The 17738-nt window shown below is 32.9% G+C and overlaps 2 protein-coding genes across 3 annotated transcripts; one reads left to right on the top strand and one right to left on the bottom strand.

Moving 5' to 3' along the window:
• The first annotated feature begins 5505 nt into the window (after positions 1–5505).
• LOC102590722 (probable LRR receptor-like serine/threonine-protein kinase At1g06840) lies at positions 5506–14432 on the top strand. Of its 2 annotated transcripts, none has more exons than XM_015302929.1 (21): positions 5506–5671; positions 5901–6017; positions 6690–6840; positions 7619–7690; positions 7810–7881; positions 8391–8534; positions 8625–8696; positions 8857–8928; positions 9430–9504; positions 9769–9837; positions 9958–10023; positions 10290–10361; positions 10470–10553; positions 10664–10732; positions 10853–11361; positions 11470–11625; positions 11736–12019; positions 12249–12300; positions 13017–13267; positions 13356–13490; positions 13891–14432. In XM_015302929.1, exons 2-21 carry the CDS (start codon positions 5915–5917, stop codon positions 14242–14244), a joined length of 2862 nt encoding a protein of 953 aa, XP_015158415.1. In that variant the 5' UTR covers positions 5506–5671; positions 5901–5914; the 3' UTR covers positions 14245–14432. The 2 variants fall into 2 exon arrangements, with proteins under 2 accessions (XP_015158415.1, XP_006362336.1); XM_006362274.1 differs by lacking the exon at positions 5506–5671 and adding an exon at positions 5721–5758.
• Positions 14433–14676: 244 nt separating this feature from the next.
• Positions 14677–16478, bottom strand: LOC107057868 (protein RETICULATA-RELATED 3, chloroplastic-like). The gene is made up of 2 exons (XM_015302931.1): positions 16307–16478; positions 14677–16118 (listed from the first exon to the last, which is right to left on the bottom strand). Exon 2 carries the CDS (start codon positions 16101–16103, stop codon positions 15009–15011), a length of 1095 nt encoding a protein of 364 aa, XP_015158417.1. The 5' UTR covers positions 16104–16118; positions 16307–16478; the 3' UTR covers positions 14677–15008.
• Positions 16479–17738: the final 1260 nt, after the last annotated feature.

The raw sequence follows: 17738 nt of genomic DNA, 5'->3' as shown, positions 1-17738 counted from the left end.
GAATGGAGAAAGTTTGATAGTGGGTTGTGGGTTGAGTTGTGTGGTAGTGAAGAAACGTGTGGGATGGTGGTGTGATCGATGATTGGGGATGGTAACGGTAAACAAGGAAAGGAAATCCCTAAAATTGGGTAACTAAAATTTTTTGTTTTTTTAAAAAGGAAGTAAATTAATTATCTATTATTAATTAATAATAAAAAATTATAAATAGATTAATAATTTATTAAATAAATATAATTTAATTTTAAAATATAATTTAATTTAACTGATATGTCATAGCCCGTAAATAATCTGTTATAAGCAAAGAAATTTTTTAAAAGTAGGTTTAAAACCCGTAATATTTACTCTTAAATGTGTATATTGGGTGATTTTTCCATTATATTTTTAAATATGTCCTTAATAATTAACTTCCAAAATACATATGAACCAAGACATATTTGTTTAAATCGTTAGACCAACAGAGATTATAGACTATTTAAGCATATAGTAGTCTTATTTAAAGTGCTTGGCTACATCAGGATTTAATTGAAAATTGATAATATCAATAAAATGTAATCCAACCCAAATAAAACAAAAGGTTGATGCTTGACCTACAAAAAGATGAAGTCGATGATGAAAATTTTGTTTCATCAGGTTAGAATATGACTAGATTTTATCTTATGAACTTTTTTTTATACTAGTTCTGAGAATGTATGTTATACGTTTGTTCTTATTATTGTAAAAAATTGTATAGTAGTAGGTAATAAAATTATGGTGTTTTTTATAAAGAAACAACTCAAACACAATAAGTTAATTAAAATACATCCTCCAAAAGTGATTCAAAAAAGATGAAGACACTCAACCAATATCAAGGAGAATTTTCATCTTGTAACTATGACATTTTACATATTTCTCAACTAAAAGAAGATGAATATGCATGAAATAATAAAGAATGTAAATAAATGAATTTGTAAGGGTTCTTAAAATTACAAATTGGTAATGAAAATTTTACAAATAATGGATACTAACCTAACATAGAAAGTAAGATGATCACAAATTTGGATGAAAGAATGGAATATAAATAATGTTGTTGATGGTGACTGGTGAGTGTCTTTGATAGATTCTTCACCACCTCACTTATTACAAATTAAAAGGATTGCATTATGATCTTATGCATGAATTTAAATATGATTATTATTTTATATTTAATTAATTAATTAGTTATTAATATTTAATTTAGTTTAGAGGTAAATTAGGGGTAAAATAATAATCCAACTTTGAGGTTAGAAGCTCATCACTTTTAATAATATATGATGATATATGATTATATTATGATATATAACCATTCGCCATTTTATCACTTTTGGCCTGAAGTGAGCCTATGGGTGTGTTTGGTATGAAAAATGTTTTCCAATTTTCTCATGTTTGGTTGGGTTAAATGTTTTCCAAATCAACTCATTTTCCTAAAATTTAAGAAAAATGACTTCTCTTCAAAACGTAAGGAAAACATTTTCCAAAACTCTCTTCCAACTTCAAATTACAATTACTTTTTTGTTGAAAAAATCAATTTATTTTGTCCCTACCCTCAAACCTGCCCCCAACCACCCCCCCCCTCTATATAATATCTTATCAACAATACATGTCAATCACACAATACAATTTAAGGAATTTTATTAAGATCTTCGTCATCAAATTAATCTTTAGCCTTAGAACATTAACTACCCCTCTGTGTGAGGTTGGACAATAACATAATAGTCATCCTCCCCTTTGATAATTCTACTCAATCTATAAATGACTCAATCAAAGACAAATGTTATCAAAAGGTTTGCAAATTCAAATTAGTTGATGAATGAATTTCAAATACTGAACAATTAATTATATATATAATATCTTATCAACAATACATGTCAATCACACAATACAATTTAAGGAATTTTATTAAGATCTTCGTCATCAAATTAATCTTTAGCCTTAGAACATTAACTACCCCTCTGTGTGAGGTTGGACAATAACATAATAGTCATCCTCCCCTTTGATAATTCTACTCAATCTATAAATGACTCAATCAAAGACAAATGTTATCAAAAGGTTTGCAAATTCAAATTAGTTGATGAATGAATTTCAAATACTGAACAATTAATTATATATATAATATCTTATCAACAATACATGTCAATCACACAATACAATTTAAGGAATTTTATTAAGATCTTCGTCATCAAATTAATCTTTAGCCTTAGAACATTAACTACCCCTCTGTGTGAGGTTGGACAATAACATAATAGTCATCCTCCCCTTTGATAATTCTACTCAATCTATAAATGACTCAATCAAAGACAAATGTTATCAAAAGGTTTGCAAATTCAAATTAGTTGATGAATGAATTTCAAATACTGAACAATTAATTATATATATAATATCTTATCAACAATACATGTCAATCACACAATACAATTTAAGGAATTTTATTAAGATCTTCGTCATCAAATTAATCTTTAGCCTTAGAACATTAACTACCCCTCTGTGTGAGGTTGGACAATAACATAATAGTCATCCTCCCCTTTGATAATTCTACTCAATCTATAAATGACTCAATCAAAGACAAATGTTATCAAAAGGTTTGCAAATTCAAATTAGTTGATGAATGAATTTCAAATACTGTATATATATATATATATATAATATCTTATCAACAATATATGTCATCACACATGATATAATTTAGGAATTTATTGTAAAATTTTAATCATCAAATTAATATTTGGCTTTCGATCATTAACTACCCCTCTGTGAGGTTTAGACAATAACAAAATAGTCATCCTCCCCTTTGATAATTCTACTCAATCTATAGATGACTCAATCAAAGACAAATGTTATCAAAAGGTCTGCGATTTCAAATTAGTTGATGAATAAATTTCAAATACTAATTTTTTTTTTTTATATATATATATATAATATCTTATCAACAATACATGTCAATCACACAATACAATTTAAGGAATTTTATTAAGATCTTCGTCATCAAATTAATCTTTAGCCTTAGAACATTAACTACCCCTCTGTGTGAGGTTGGACAATAACATAATAGTCATCCTCCCCTTTGATAATTCTACTCAATCTATAAATGACTCAATCAAAGACAAATGTTATCAAAAGGTTTGCAAATTCAAATTAGTTGATGAATGAATTTCAAATACTGAACAATTAATTATATATATAATATCTTATCAACAATATAAGTCATTACACATGATACGATTTAGGAATTTTTACTAAAATCTTCGTCATCAAATTAATATTTAGCCTTCGAAAATTAACTAGGACAATAATAAAATAGTCATCCTTCCCTTTGATAATTCTACTCAATCTATAGATGACTCAATCAAGGACACATGTTATTAAAAGGTCTGCGATGAATAATTTTTTTTTTATATATATATATAATATCTTACCAACAATAAATATGTCATCACACATGATACGATTTAAATTTTTTTACTAAAATCTTTGTCATCAAATTAATATTTAACCTCAAAACATTAACTACCCCTCTGTGTAAGTCGGATAATAACAAAATAGTCATCCTCCCCTTTGATAATTGCCCTCTCTCTATCTATCTATCTCTCTGTCTGTCTGTTTGTTTGTCTGTCTCTCTCTTATTTTAATTTTAATTTATCTTTGTTTAGTTTCAAAATATTAATATTTTAATCAATATTTGATATTTAATATTGAATTCTGATTAATTTAAATTCATATCGTGTGAGCAATAGCGGATCCACATTGAAGCAATATCCCTTGCTCAAATATTTTACCTATTATATTATACAATATGTTCGAATAAAAATATTAAGTGATTTTTTCTATATTAAATCAAATGAATGCTATAGATATTATCGTATTAGTAGAAAAAAAGAGATTAATAAGCTCTGATTACATAATGGTTTAAAAAAGATTAGGGTAAGCTGGCCTATCTTCAACCGTTTTGATTATTTCGAGTTAGCATATTAATTTTAACTTTTAGACGAGAAAGTCTTTTTATTTCTCATAAACACAAAACATAGAGAAGGATGTATATACTCAAGTCTCGACACGAGATCAAGGACAAAGTCAAGTAGAAGTAAAGAGGTTCATCCAAATCCCATGGACATTTATGTATATAGAATAAATGTAGACTCTGCTTAGCTTTATCCTTTTTATATTTTGAACCCCTTAATATAAAATTTGATTCCTCCATTATTCACATTTCTCAGTTGATTGAGTATATGAATTTTTACCTAACTGCGTATCCTATTTTCCTTTCGCCTACCCCGATTTTTAAAAAGGGAAAAAGAACAAGTGTCGGCTAGCAGCATCCACCAGCCAACGGCACAAAAAGACTTCAATTACTTTAATGTCTCCTATATATAATCCAAATACCAATAAGTCATCTTTTTTTGCCAAATATATCAACTCTTTGACGACTTCTATTTTGCTGTATCTCTTAACTATATCACAATTTTGGTTTGTGTATTTAATGTTGAACAAATCATGACAAAGACTACTATGCAATTGCTATCTATTTCTCACCTAAACTCATGTGTTATCTAACTTCTTTAATTGCAAAAATGATCTGGAATAAGTCTGGCATTATGTTAACATATTTGTGGGCTAAACAATCATTAGAGGTTATTGTTATTATTCCATTTGTTCAGTTTTATTTGTCTACTTTTGATTTTACGATGCTTCTTAAAAAATACTCCATTCTTCTCATTTAATATGAGTTAATTTAACTTGACACGAAGTTTAAGAAAGAAAGACTTTCAAAACTTATGGTCTAAAATAAGTGAGAGATGTTTTTGCGACGGTAAATTATTTCATTAAGGGTAAAAATGAATATTTTAAAGTTAAAAATTGTTACTTAATATAGAAATGTGTTATTTTTTTTTAGATTGACGAAAAAGAAAAGTGAGTCATATAAACTGGAACAGAGAGAATAATTATTACTTGAGTATTTTATCTTAATATTCATATTAGTTGATGCATCATCTTAGATTTTGAGAAATTAATGATTAGGAAATAAGTAAATAATGTTGAGCAATAGAACATGAAAAAATAATATTATTATTAATTTGATAGGTTAAAAAAAACAAGGGAAAGAGAAAATCTATTTATAAAATAGCGGAAAAGTAAAAATACACAAAGACATACTAGCTAATTCTTCTCATCTATCCTAACTTCAGTGGATAAAATTATTTAATACATGATATTGATGAAAAGTGATAAGTATCTCGTAAAGTCAATCGAGGTACACAAAAACTAATCCGAACACCACAATTTAAAAAAAAAAGTAAATGGAGGGAGTTATAACAATAATAGTAACAAACTAAACTGATTTTTTCTACAAAAATACTGTTTTGGTAATTACCAAATACTGAACATGACTTTAAAATATTTGATTGATTCCAAAACACATGCATAATATTATTATAATATAGTTTCAAATTTCATCCATCATCATAATTAAAAATTAATCCCATTCTCTCCAAATCCAATTTTTTTAAGCAGCTACAACTACAATAGAGACTACTTACTGGCTTCAACAACTCCAACCTTAATAACTTTTCTTCTTCTTTTAAAATAAGATATAAATATATAAAATCTCATTTGACTTTACTTTTGGGATTTTTTGCAGCTAGGAAGAGAAAAAAACAACAAGGTAAATTTCTTTCTCCCTTTTTTCCCAAGGTTTATCTGAATTCAGTACTTCGATGTTATTAAATTATCATCGGGGATGAATTAAGAAGTAATTTTAAAAAAATATATATATGTCACACAGTTATATGGTACTCTTCTATATATGTTCAATACATGCATCTGGGTTTATATGTTTTGAGGCTTCATAGATAAGAAATTGAAAGTTACTAATTAAATATTTTTTTATGTAGGGGATTGATTGAAGATGGAAGGAGTAAGATATTGTGGATATGTTTTTATAATAACAGCAATTTATTGTTGTTTTATGATGCAGTTTACAGTTGCTCAAATTACTGATCCTGCTGAAGGTATACCTAGTCAATTTTTGATTAATTTATATATGTTTGGGGGTGTATAAACTGTTTTAATTTTGTAAAACAAGTATCTAAGTAGCTAGAGAGGTACATTTTTTTACAACTAAAAAGTTGGAAAAATTCTATATGTGGCATTAATTCATCCAAGGAAAAATTTGAGGAAATGAAAATGGAGAGGATCTGAATCCCAATTTTCGATATGTTGTCAATATTTCATTGTGAAATTTGAAAAAAAAAAAAGTAGTTTTTGTTTTCAAAGTGAAAAAAATGATATTTGAAAATTGTAGTGGAGTTGTGTTTGGCCATGAATACAAATTGGAGTTGTTTTTGACTTTTTGTGAGTAAATTTGGAGTGAACAACTTTTTGTTGTTTTTCAAGTTCTTGAAAATTCTGAAATTTTATGGCCAAACGTGTTTTCGGGAGTTCAACTCTGGAAAAGGCGAAAAAATTTATGACCAAAGTTGTCAGACACCGCCAATTTTAGCTCTCCGGAGTTTGGAGTGAGTTTTGAAACTTATAGTCTTGAATATTTCATAACATTCGTGTGTCTATAAATTTTTTGAAAGTTGTGGTCTTAAACATGCATAATAATTATGCGGCTTATAAACGTGTGTCATTCTAGTTAAATTGTTTTCAAATTTAGAAATATGTCATTCTTTTTGCAGTGTCAGCTTTGGTATCTATAAAGAATGGTTTGGTTGATAATATGAAGTACCTGGAAGATTGGGAGAAGGGTGATCCATGTACATCTAACTGGACAGGAATTCATTGTTTTAACAAAGTTGGAGCCAATGGCTACTTGCATATCAAGGAACTGTATGTCATTATATTCTTCTCTCTTATTAGTTGTTATGTTTTCTTCTTCTTTATACCTGGAATTGCTGCACTTGAGTAGAGGGTCTTTCGAAAACAGTTTCTCTACCTCCACAAGGTAGTGGTAAGACCTGCACACACTCTACACTCTCCAAGCCCCGGGATTTCACTAAGTATGTTCTTGTTGTTGTAATTAGGTAGATTCAAAGCCAATTTACTCTAGCAAAACTTGGGTTGGTGTTTGAAAAACCCGAACCAACCTTGCCTATGTACACCTCTACTTTGGGCCATAAAAATACCCTTGATGTTAGAAAATCTTTGTATCTTTAATCGAGTTCTAGTGCGGTGGATTTCACGTGTAAGAATATATCAGGAAAAAGGTCTAAATTTACCCCTTTGCTTTTGGTTGTGGTTAAGAAATTACCTTTCATTATGCTTCAAGTTGGAGTTCCTCTAGCATTAACAGCAAAAAAAAGAGACTTGGTTCTTTCGATATCTGCATAATACTCCTGCAATCCAGTTAGCAGCATAACTAGTATCTCCAAGGAGGGACCTGGTTCTTTTGTAGTTGTTTGTTGATCATCAAAATCAATTTAAGCTCATCTCAACAGTTTGCTAACGACAAGGGCATGAATAACTAAGTTAACTCATAAATTAGAGCACTTAGTTGTAAACTCTAGCAAAAGATGCGTCTTTACTACTTTGAGTTATGACTATCTTGTATTCTTGTGTGAGGGTGATGCATGACGCATTAAGCATATTATATTTCCCCTTTGTGCAGCCGTATGATGGCTATGAATCTTTCTGGAAGTTTAACACCTGAGCTTGGACAACTATCTCATCTTCAGTTTCTGTGAGTTGTTACACATATTACTACGTTGTACAAATATTTTGATTTTAAGATATAGTAGGGTTTATTAATTTTTCTATCTGTTTTACTTATTTTTATCTTTATAATTCACTTTCTGAAAGGAATTTCATGTGGAATGATTTGACTGGGAGTATACCGGAAGAAATTGGAAACATCAAGTCTTTGAAACTTTTGTAAGTTGAACGAAATTTGATCCGTTTTTTTTTGGTCCCATCTTCTTGATTTTGCAGTCACCCTACATGTTTCCCCGAATGCTTTGAACCCTGAACTATCTCATCTAGGAGATCTAGATAATCATTTGGCTATGATGGTGGTATACTTTATGTTGGATAGAACAGGTGGATTTATGATTTTAAGTTTGATGGTTTCAATCTTTATGTTCTTATCACGGAGTCCATTACATTTTCAAAACTAGGGGTTCAAAGTTCAATATTTTTAAATTTATAGTGATTTGTCATGTATGTATCTGTGCTTCCCGTCGAAAATGTTGAGTTCAGTTGAACCTATTAATTAGATCCTTCATCCGCCACTGGATAGAATTGAGGAACATTTTTTTTCTTGAATTTCTTATGAAAATTGTGCTTAATGTAAGATTGTTTCAAGAAGAAGTAAAACCTAATATGCTTGGAAAGATCATGACTATGTCGATTGGTTTAATCCCTTCGGAATTATGTCCATGCAGGCTCTTGACTGGAAACAAACTTTCAGGATCTTTATCTGATCAGCTTGGGTATCTTCCAAACCTGAGAATATTCCAGATAGATGAGAACCAGATTTCCGGAAGAATTCCTAAATCCTTCTCCAATTTAAACAGTGTCCAACATATGTAAGTGCAACTCATTTGATTGTTTTAAACAGTGGAACAAGTCTAAGGTTCTACCTTTGTAATCTTATGTGATATATCATGTGTCTACAGCCACTTCAACAACAACACACTGATTGGCCAAATCCCTCCCGAGCTTTCCAATTTGTCCACTCTGCTTCACATGTAAGTTTCTTAGTTTCTCTTCTTCAATAGACATGCATACTCTCAGTAGAAGTTAGAGCGAAGCAAGTTTTTGTAACTTCTAAAATGACCTTTATCTCTGCTTATGTCTGTAAACTAACGGAGTAATGTTTTTGTGATGATACTTTCTTTTTGTCAACAGGCTTATGGACAGCAATAATCTTTCAGGATACCTTCCTCCTGAGTTTTCAATATTACCACGTCTTCGAATAATGTATGTCCCTACTCACACACACATATATGATATGCATATATTGAACCTCATATGCAACTTTCATTAGCTGTATTTTGCTCAAGAGGTATAACTAACTGTTACAAAAAAACAATGGTTATTCAGAGGCAACTTTAAACTGAACTTTCTGAAGTAACTAGTTATAAATTTGAAGGAATGCTGATTCCTTACTACCTATGAGTGAGACTGTCTATGTTTGTCTTAGTTGAAGTGGCGTTATTGGCCAGATGATCGAACAACTGAAGCTGAGAACATTTCGTTACAGATCTATCTCAGAACCCTCTAATTATCATCTTCAGATCTTTCTGTTGATTATAAAATTCATCGATAATCTTTGCTTGTAATATCCAATGATAAAAAAATGATTTTATATAAGACAAATATAGTAATCCTTGTCATACAATAACTGCTATGCCATTTGCAGTTCCACTGAGAAGTGCATGGGTTGAAATTTATGATGAAGTTCTGAATTTTCTTATGCAGACAACTTGATAACAATAATTTCAGCCGTTCCGAGATTCCAGCTTCGTATGGGAACATGTCATCATTAGTGAAACTGTAAGTGCTCCTTGAAAATGTTCCTCTCTTTTATTCTTCCCCTATTCTCTATGACTCAGCATTATAAGTTATACATTTGAAGGACAACAATAGTAAATAATATGTACAAACATAAGCATATATTCATTGTGCACAATGTATATGAAAGAGAGAATGTTCAGGACATCTTATTATGACGGTTCGGGTAGATAGAATAAGATGTAATAGTTGAATCGTACTGTCACCTAATCAAATGGAGATTCAATGCTTCTGATAATATTGCAGTAGTCTCAGAAATTGCACGTTGCGAGGATCCATTCCTGACCTTAGCAGAGTACCGAGTCTACACTATCTGTAAGTTCAAGTTTTGAAATTGTTTCTTCTGTTCCCGTTGATTTGTGACCTTTTTACTTCATGCAACATGATTATAAGATTTTCTAAAATGTTAACACTTCTTGCTTACTGTTTGTGCAGTGATCTCAGCTGGAATCAACTGTCTGGATCTCTACCAAATAAGCTTTCCAACAATATGACTTCTATGTATGCTTTCTATTTCATGCTACAGATTTCTTCATATATCTAGCATCTTAGTTCAGCCATATTTTGTGTTAGTTCATTATCTCATGTTGTGAAGAGTTCTACATCAGCCCTTTAAGAAACATTACTAAAGAGCTAGCCTTTGGGGTTGAGTTAGGCCCTACATCCATAACACAAGTTAAACATAATTTTTATCATGATTGCACATTTCTCTGTGTTTTTCCTGTCATTTTCCCTAATCTAATGTGTTGTTGTACATTCTCATGCAGTATTCTGTCACACAATCGTCTTGACGGATCTATTCCGGAGAGTTTTTCATCTCTTCCTTTGTTGCAGAAACTGTGAGGATCTTCACTGTGTCTTGTAATACATTCTCTTTAGTACTGTTTCTTTAACATTTCAAAGCTCAATTTCGTATATAACAAATTGATTTGACGGACTTGTCACAGGACAATGGATAACAACCTTTTGAATGGTTCCTTTTCTACCGACATTTGGCAAAACAAGTTTACTTCAACGTCGTCGCTGTTGATGTAAGACCTGAAGCTAAATTGTAACATCAAATATCTGATATGAAATGTACTATCATTTACACAGAAGTCTGGGAGTCTTTTTAACCCTTCTATCTTCTTTGCAAAACTAGTGATCTTCGGAATAATTCACTTTCGGACATTTCCGGTACTCTTGAACCTCCTCTGAATGTCACTCTAAGGTAAGGTTTTTCTTTCCATATTCAACGACAAAACCTAAGAGAAGCCATTGAATTACTAATTTTATGATCTGACTATCACTTCATATCCACATTTTCAATAATAAAAGACATTATTTTCAGGTTGCAGGGCAATCCTGTCTGCAGAAATGAGAATGTAAGAAACATCGTCAAGTTCTGCGGCTCTGAAGCCGGAGCAGAACATAAGACGAATAACTCAGTGATTGTAACTGGTGCTTGTCCTATTGTTGCATGCCCAAAGGATAACTATTATGAATATGTTCCAAACTCACCTGTTCCCTGCACTTGTGCCTCACCTCTCATAGTTGGCTGGCGGCTGAAAAGTCCAAGTTTTTCTTACTTTGATCCATATGTGCATCAATTTGAGCAGTATATGACTAGAGATCTTCATTTGGACCTTTACCAAATGTTGATTGAGTCAAATTCTTGGGAAGAAGGACCTCGTCTACGAATGCAATTGAAGCTTTTCCCAGTAGTTGGGGTCAGTACATTTAATAAAAGTGAGGTCATTCGTATCAGCGACATTCTGCAATATTGGGAAATATCTGTAGTTGACCTTTTTGGACCTTATGAGCTCCTTAGTTTCACTCTGGAGGGACCTTATTCCTACTGTAAGTTCTCAGCGCTTCATTGTGCTTCATGGTTGATCTTTGTTATCATGATTAGTATCTTCCTTCCTCAGAATTTTGGTTTATCATATGATGCATGTTTTTCTGCAGTGAATCCTGATATTCAAGCTAAACATAAAAACAAAGGTGCTATCATAGCTATCGTTGTATCAGGTGTTTTTGCTGCATTTGTTTCAGCAATTTTAACTGTGTTAATAAAAAAACGACATGCCAAATACCAAAGTCTCCTATCAAGGAAACGGCTATGTAAGTTATCTCATTTTGGTTATAAGCTACCTTTACTTCATAAGAATATGTTTCTTTCAATTCTTCCCGCAAAATTGACTAGCATAAAATGTTTAATTTCATAATGCCAGCCGCAAAGCTCTCTATAAAATTGGATGGCCTTAGAAGCTTCACTTTCAGAGAAATGACCTTGGCCACTAACAACTTTGATCACTCAAATCAAGTTGGTGAAGGAGGATATGGGGCTGTCTTTAAGGGAATTTTAGCTGACAAAACAGTTGTTGCTATCAAACGAGCAAAAGAAGGATCAGTACAAGGGCAAAAAGAATTTTTGACTGAGATATCTTTGTTATCAAGGGTACATCACCGGAATCTAGTTTCATTGCTAGGGTATTGTGATGAAGAAGGAGAACAGGTATGATAAACCTCAAAACTTCAAAATTCCAAATCTTTTTGAATCCACTCATTAACATGGAATTCATCATGTTGATCCTTTCCTCGGCTATATGAGTAGTTCAGGCTCACATTGTATGCTATAGCTTCTTTTTTTGCTCCGTAGCAATCTCTTGTCATTCGTTCTGACATCTCTTTGGTATATCATCTATGTGAAGCAATTAGTGTGTTTCCTGTTTATGTATTTGCAGATGTTGGTTTATGAATTCATGTGCAATGGAACTTTGCGAAACTGGCTTTCTGGTAAAGAAACTGTTCCCTGGTTTATTCTGATCCATCATCTTCCTCTGCTTTATTTTTGGTTAGGGAAGCTATTGAGCCAGGAGAGGAATTTGATATTTATCATTATTCTGATAATTGTGTTGTGTAAGCTGGCTTGCTTGCGCTTTGACTAATCTATTAAATACGTGCTACCTCCCACTAGCACAAATATCAGATAACTCCATCCTTCAAGGTTTAGGAAGATGGATCACCTCTGTTGGCGTTCCAACTTTAATTACCAAGTTTATTACTCCAAATCTACCACCACTAGGCCACCTTTCTATGTTCCTTAAGCAAATAGTAGCAGTATCTTTGAACTGGTACAGTAGACTGGTAATATATGCTCTTAAACATTGTTTTTTAAGTCTATAGATGGAGATCAGATGTCAAGAAGCAAACTTTGATCTAATAACTGTATGTCTATATGGATATCACCTAATCTAGATTATCTTGTTGTAGTTACTGCTCCGTTACTATCTGCTGTTTTTGTTACTATGTGTTGTTTCTTGTACTTCTGTTACTTCTTTTTCTGGACTGCTTTGGACTATTTTTCCCTTGAGCCGAGGATCTATCAGAAACAGCCTCTCTACCTCTAAGGTAGGGGCAAGGTGTACACTCTACCCTCCCCAGACACCACTTTGTGGGACTACACTAGGTATGTTTTTGTAGTTGTAACACTTGATATCATTTTTTGACAGCTAATTGTAAAGGAACCTTGTCGTTTGCTACAAGATTGGAGATTGTACTAGGTGCAGCAAAGGGCATTCTTTACCTCCATACAGAAGCTCATCCACCAATATTCCATAGGGACATCAAAGCCAGCAATATTCTTCTTGACTCAAAAATGGCAGCTAAAGTTGCTGATTTCGGATTATCTAGGCTTGCACCTGTTCAGGATGATGAAGGTGTACTACCTAACCATGTTTCAACTATTGTGAAGGGAACACCTGTAAGTCCTTCACTACATCATTATGTTCTATTTGACCTCACTCGTATCATTTAAATTTGATGCATTGAGACTCTACTTGTATATGCAGGGTTATCTAGATCCCGAATACTTCTTGACCCGTAAATTGACAGATAAAAGTGATGTTTATAGCCTTGGGGTTGTGTTTCTAGAAATCTTAACCGGAATGCGTCCCATCTCACATGGAAAAAACATTGTCCGCGAGGTATTACTCTCATTGTTAACTTCCCGATTTCCATGTCTTATCGTGTGCATATGTTTGATAGATGATTTATCCGCACACAAAGTGAAATACTGCTGACTGATGCAAGGGTAGGAATAGAGGCAGATTCATGAATTAAACTTGTAATGCTCTTAGTTCTTACCATTGAACACACTACATGTCGCACAAAATGACGCTTTTAGAATTTATATTTTATGGATACATTTTAGTGATTTTACATATGTATGTTATTTTTATGGTGCATCCTCCTCTGGGCTGAGAAGGGCTAGGGGAAATGTGAACATAATTTTTACGCAATCTTTCCTTGCATTTCTGCTATGAAGCTTCACACCTCGAATCTAGCTCCACCGTGTTTAATAGTCCCTTGTACCATCAATGGCAGGTAAATTTGGCTCATGGCTCTGAGAAGATGTTCTCAGTTATGGACAGTACAATGGGATCTTATCCTTCTGAATGTGTGGAAAAGTTTGTAGCTTTGGCCCTCAAGTGTTGCGAAGACAAACCAGAAGACAGACCTTCAATGTTGGATGTGGTCAGGGAGCTGGAAACTATTCAGTCTATCCTCAATCTGATGCCAGATATTGACACTGATTCAGTAGATTCTAAAGCAAAATTTAACGAACCAAAGACATCGTCTTCATTTTCTGATTGCACTAGCAAGGACGCGTTTTTATCGTCCTCCAATGTATCGGGAGCTTACAGTATCAGTGGTGTCAGTCTTACTATGCCTCGCTAACAGAATAGACAATAGTTGCTCATGTTTTGTACTAGAAAAAATAGCATGTAGAATAGAGAGTTGTACCATTTAGCTTCTGTTTTATATATGTATATTTCAAGGATTTGTTAACAAAAACCTCTTTATCATAGCCTTCTGAGTTCTGACAGTATGTGTATGCTATCAAAATCCAAAACTTTGCTACAAAATGGACTCTGAGATAGGTACTGCTATTTGTTTGCAAGGAGTTGCACCAACCAATTCCTCAAAACAACTGACAACAAACAGACAATGGCAGAGCTAAAGGGGCGGAAGGGGGTTCATCGCCAGAAAATCACACTGTATATATAAAAGGTCGATCTTTTTATCTATATAAATGATGAACCCTCTTGTAATCCAACATCATTACCAGAAATAGAAATATTATCTAAGCTATGGCTACAATGAGAGTCGTACAACAAAACAGGCAAAACTCGTAGTTTTGAAGTAATGTTAGCTTTAGATCACATAACATGTCATCGTAAACCACACAAAGGAACAGAAAACAAATCCTCAAATCAATATGAGGAAACTCATGTTTTGTTCTATGGAACCAAAGTTAGACATGGTTGACACACTCCAAGCTCCTACAAGAAGTCAGAAGACTATTTCTTGGACTAAAAAGACAGCAAAGTTCATTTTTATTTATAGATCATAGTAAGAGAGCAGCGGGTAAAATGGCTCTACCGGGAGGGAGGGAGGGAGCCGGTTTTGGATTGGTGTGTATTTGAAACAAATATTGATAATCACTTTGAAGCAGCATCAGCAGTATGCATACTGTCATTCTGGTCCAGCAACCTCTCTTTCTCTCCAACTAGTGTGTCTTCAACACGAACAACCTTTCCTTCATCTGGTTTATCTGCTTTCTGTGATCCTGTGAACTTTGCTAACATGACGAATGTCATTCCCCCAAGAATGTTATTTGCGCATCTCAAAGCAATAACCGAGGTCTTAAATACCAAAGGAGGAAGACCTTTAGCTAGCACAAACTCAACACCGTTAAGTGTTTGATATCTTAAATTACTACTGAGACCCATGTGTATTGCCCAAGTTGCTGCATTCAAAAGTGTAGGAGGTGGCTTGTTTGGTGTTTCGAAATTCGGATCCATCTTCTTCCTCAACTTGATTAAACCATTAGATAATGCAGTCCCAACAAGCCCTGCTGCAAATCCAACTGCAGCAAACTGAGTTCCTTTGTACACAAATGTACCAAGCCTACTCAATAAACCGTAAGAACCAGACTGAAACATGTGGCTCGGTGGACAACTGGCGAACATCAAAGGGAGAGTTTGGATCGAAGCAGATGCCGTTGGTGCCAACAGATACATCAACACAAAATTCATAATTGAACCAACAACAAGTGTCGAAAACACAAAATCTAATTCATTAAGCCCAAAATTAGGCCTTGATGCCATATCTCCAAGAACATTAGCACTAACACCAACCAATTCCTCCATAAGAACCTTAAAAGGAAACTGTGGATCTGCAGCCACCCTTGATCTCCAGCCATTAACAAAAGCACCAATTGGTCCAATACTATCCCAAGAAGACTTTGAATCATCTGAATCTCCACCTTTACTCCAATCACCACTACCCCCACCCCCACCACCCCCACTACCCCTTCCAATCCCAATACTTCCTCCATCACCTCCACCAACACAAGGAACTTGATACCTCAGGTGATCCACTTGTTTAGACACAATATACCCAGTTTTCAAAGGGTTAAAACAAACCCTATTATCACAAAATCTGGCTGAAACACCAGAAAGATCACGACTTTGATTATGATTCTGATAGTAACCCGTAAGAGGAGAACAACGAAGCTGAGACATCGCCACCATTTTCTACCAACCAACCTAATAAAATGAGAAAATAGAAAGTAATGGCTATATTATTCATCCCATCAACAAACAAAGATTCAGATTCACTAAAAGATCAAGAAAGACTCTTTCTTTGACACAAATAATATATATAAATACATACACACACAACAAAAAAGATGCAACAGAGTTAACAATAAATCAAGAAAAGGAAAAGGGGTTACCTTTTATGAAGAGATGTGTTCAGGGGCTGCACATCAAGTGATCTGAGCAGAGCAAAAAAAGATGGCTGCAGCGGCTAAAGTGACTAAAATGGGGATCTGCATGAAAGTGGGAATCTTTATAACCTAAATAAAAATACAGGCGGCAGGGCCGAAGTTAAAGAAAAACAATAGGGGAATATGACAAATGGACGGTCTCTAAAATAAGCATCTCTTTCAAACTTGCACGTAGCAGCAAAACAAAGAAGAAACAAACCAACCCTCGTTGTGGTGTTGCGGTGGGATTGACTCAACCTTAATTCAATGTTTTGGGTTTGAGAAGCTACTCTATAGTGCGTGATTTAGATTTAGTCGGGACTTTAATGTGGATTTCGGACATTGGATGGGAAACTATTAAAAAAATAAAATAAGGAATAAACCTCGTACCCTTGTCAGATTAGCTGATACCAATTAGTCATGATTCAAAAGTCGAGGTCATGATGACACACATCCCGAGTATCCCAAAATGATGTGTAAGCTGAAAGAATCACACATACGAGACTCCCGAAGGAAAATCAGGTCACATACGATAGAAAAACAACAAGGAATATTCCAAAACCTGGTAGCATAAATATAAAGAACATCTATTACATTTCTAGAATCTGAACTACATCTCAAGTCTTCAAAAAGTAAGTTAAAGACTTTAAATGATAGATGGAGACTAATGGCGATACGAAAAGCAAGGCTCATACTGACTAGGATCTGTCAAAGGGATGACAAAAGTAGGGTTCGGGAGTCAAATAATTTAATTTTAATTGTAAATTTAGAAATTATGTTAAAATTTTAAAAATATATTTTTTAAAAATTATTTTAGATCAAAGAAAATGTCACGTAAATTGAAACGAATAAACCTTTGATTTATGGTAGGTATTGGTATGACTCATTGTGCCTAAAATGAGTAATATTTTATGATGGGAAATGGCAAAAATGGTTGTTGGTTTGACCTTTTCAGTCATCAATCAGCACCTACTACAATATTGCTCAAGGTTGGTGGCTTTGAGCTAATTATGAGGCGGATTTAGAAAATAATTCAATGAGTTTAATTATTATTTTTAAAATTATTATTGAATATTTTATACAGTGATAAAAATATTTATTTATTTTAGTTTATATTTTAAAATGTTTATTTTTCTCTTTAGATTGTATATTGATTGTAGATTATTTAATTTTCTTTTAGTTTAGTATTTATGAAAAAAAAAACATATATTTTTTTAGTTATTTATAAATGGTGACGTACTTTTCTATTTGAATCAATGTAAAAAATTGTCATTCATGCTCTTTTTGATTTTCTCTCTTGTTTGGTCGATAAGTATTATACGTCATTTTAAACTTAATAAAGATATACTTTTCTGTTTTTCTTTTACAATTCACTTTTTCAGAATTTGACATATATATA

The sequence above is a fragment of the Solanum tuberosum genome, unplaced genomic scaffold (genome assembly GCF_000226075.1).
Source record: "Solanum tuberosum cultivar DM 1-3 516 R44 unplaced genomic scaffold, SolTub_3.0 scf00385, whole genome shotgun sequence".
NCBI lineage: Eukaryota > Viridiplantae > Streptophyta > Magnoliopsida > Solanales > Solanaceae > Solanum > Solanum tuberosum.
Note: the sequence above shows the minus strand (reverse complement) of the source record. Positions and strands in the feature narration are given on the sequence as shown.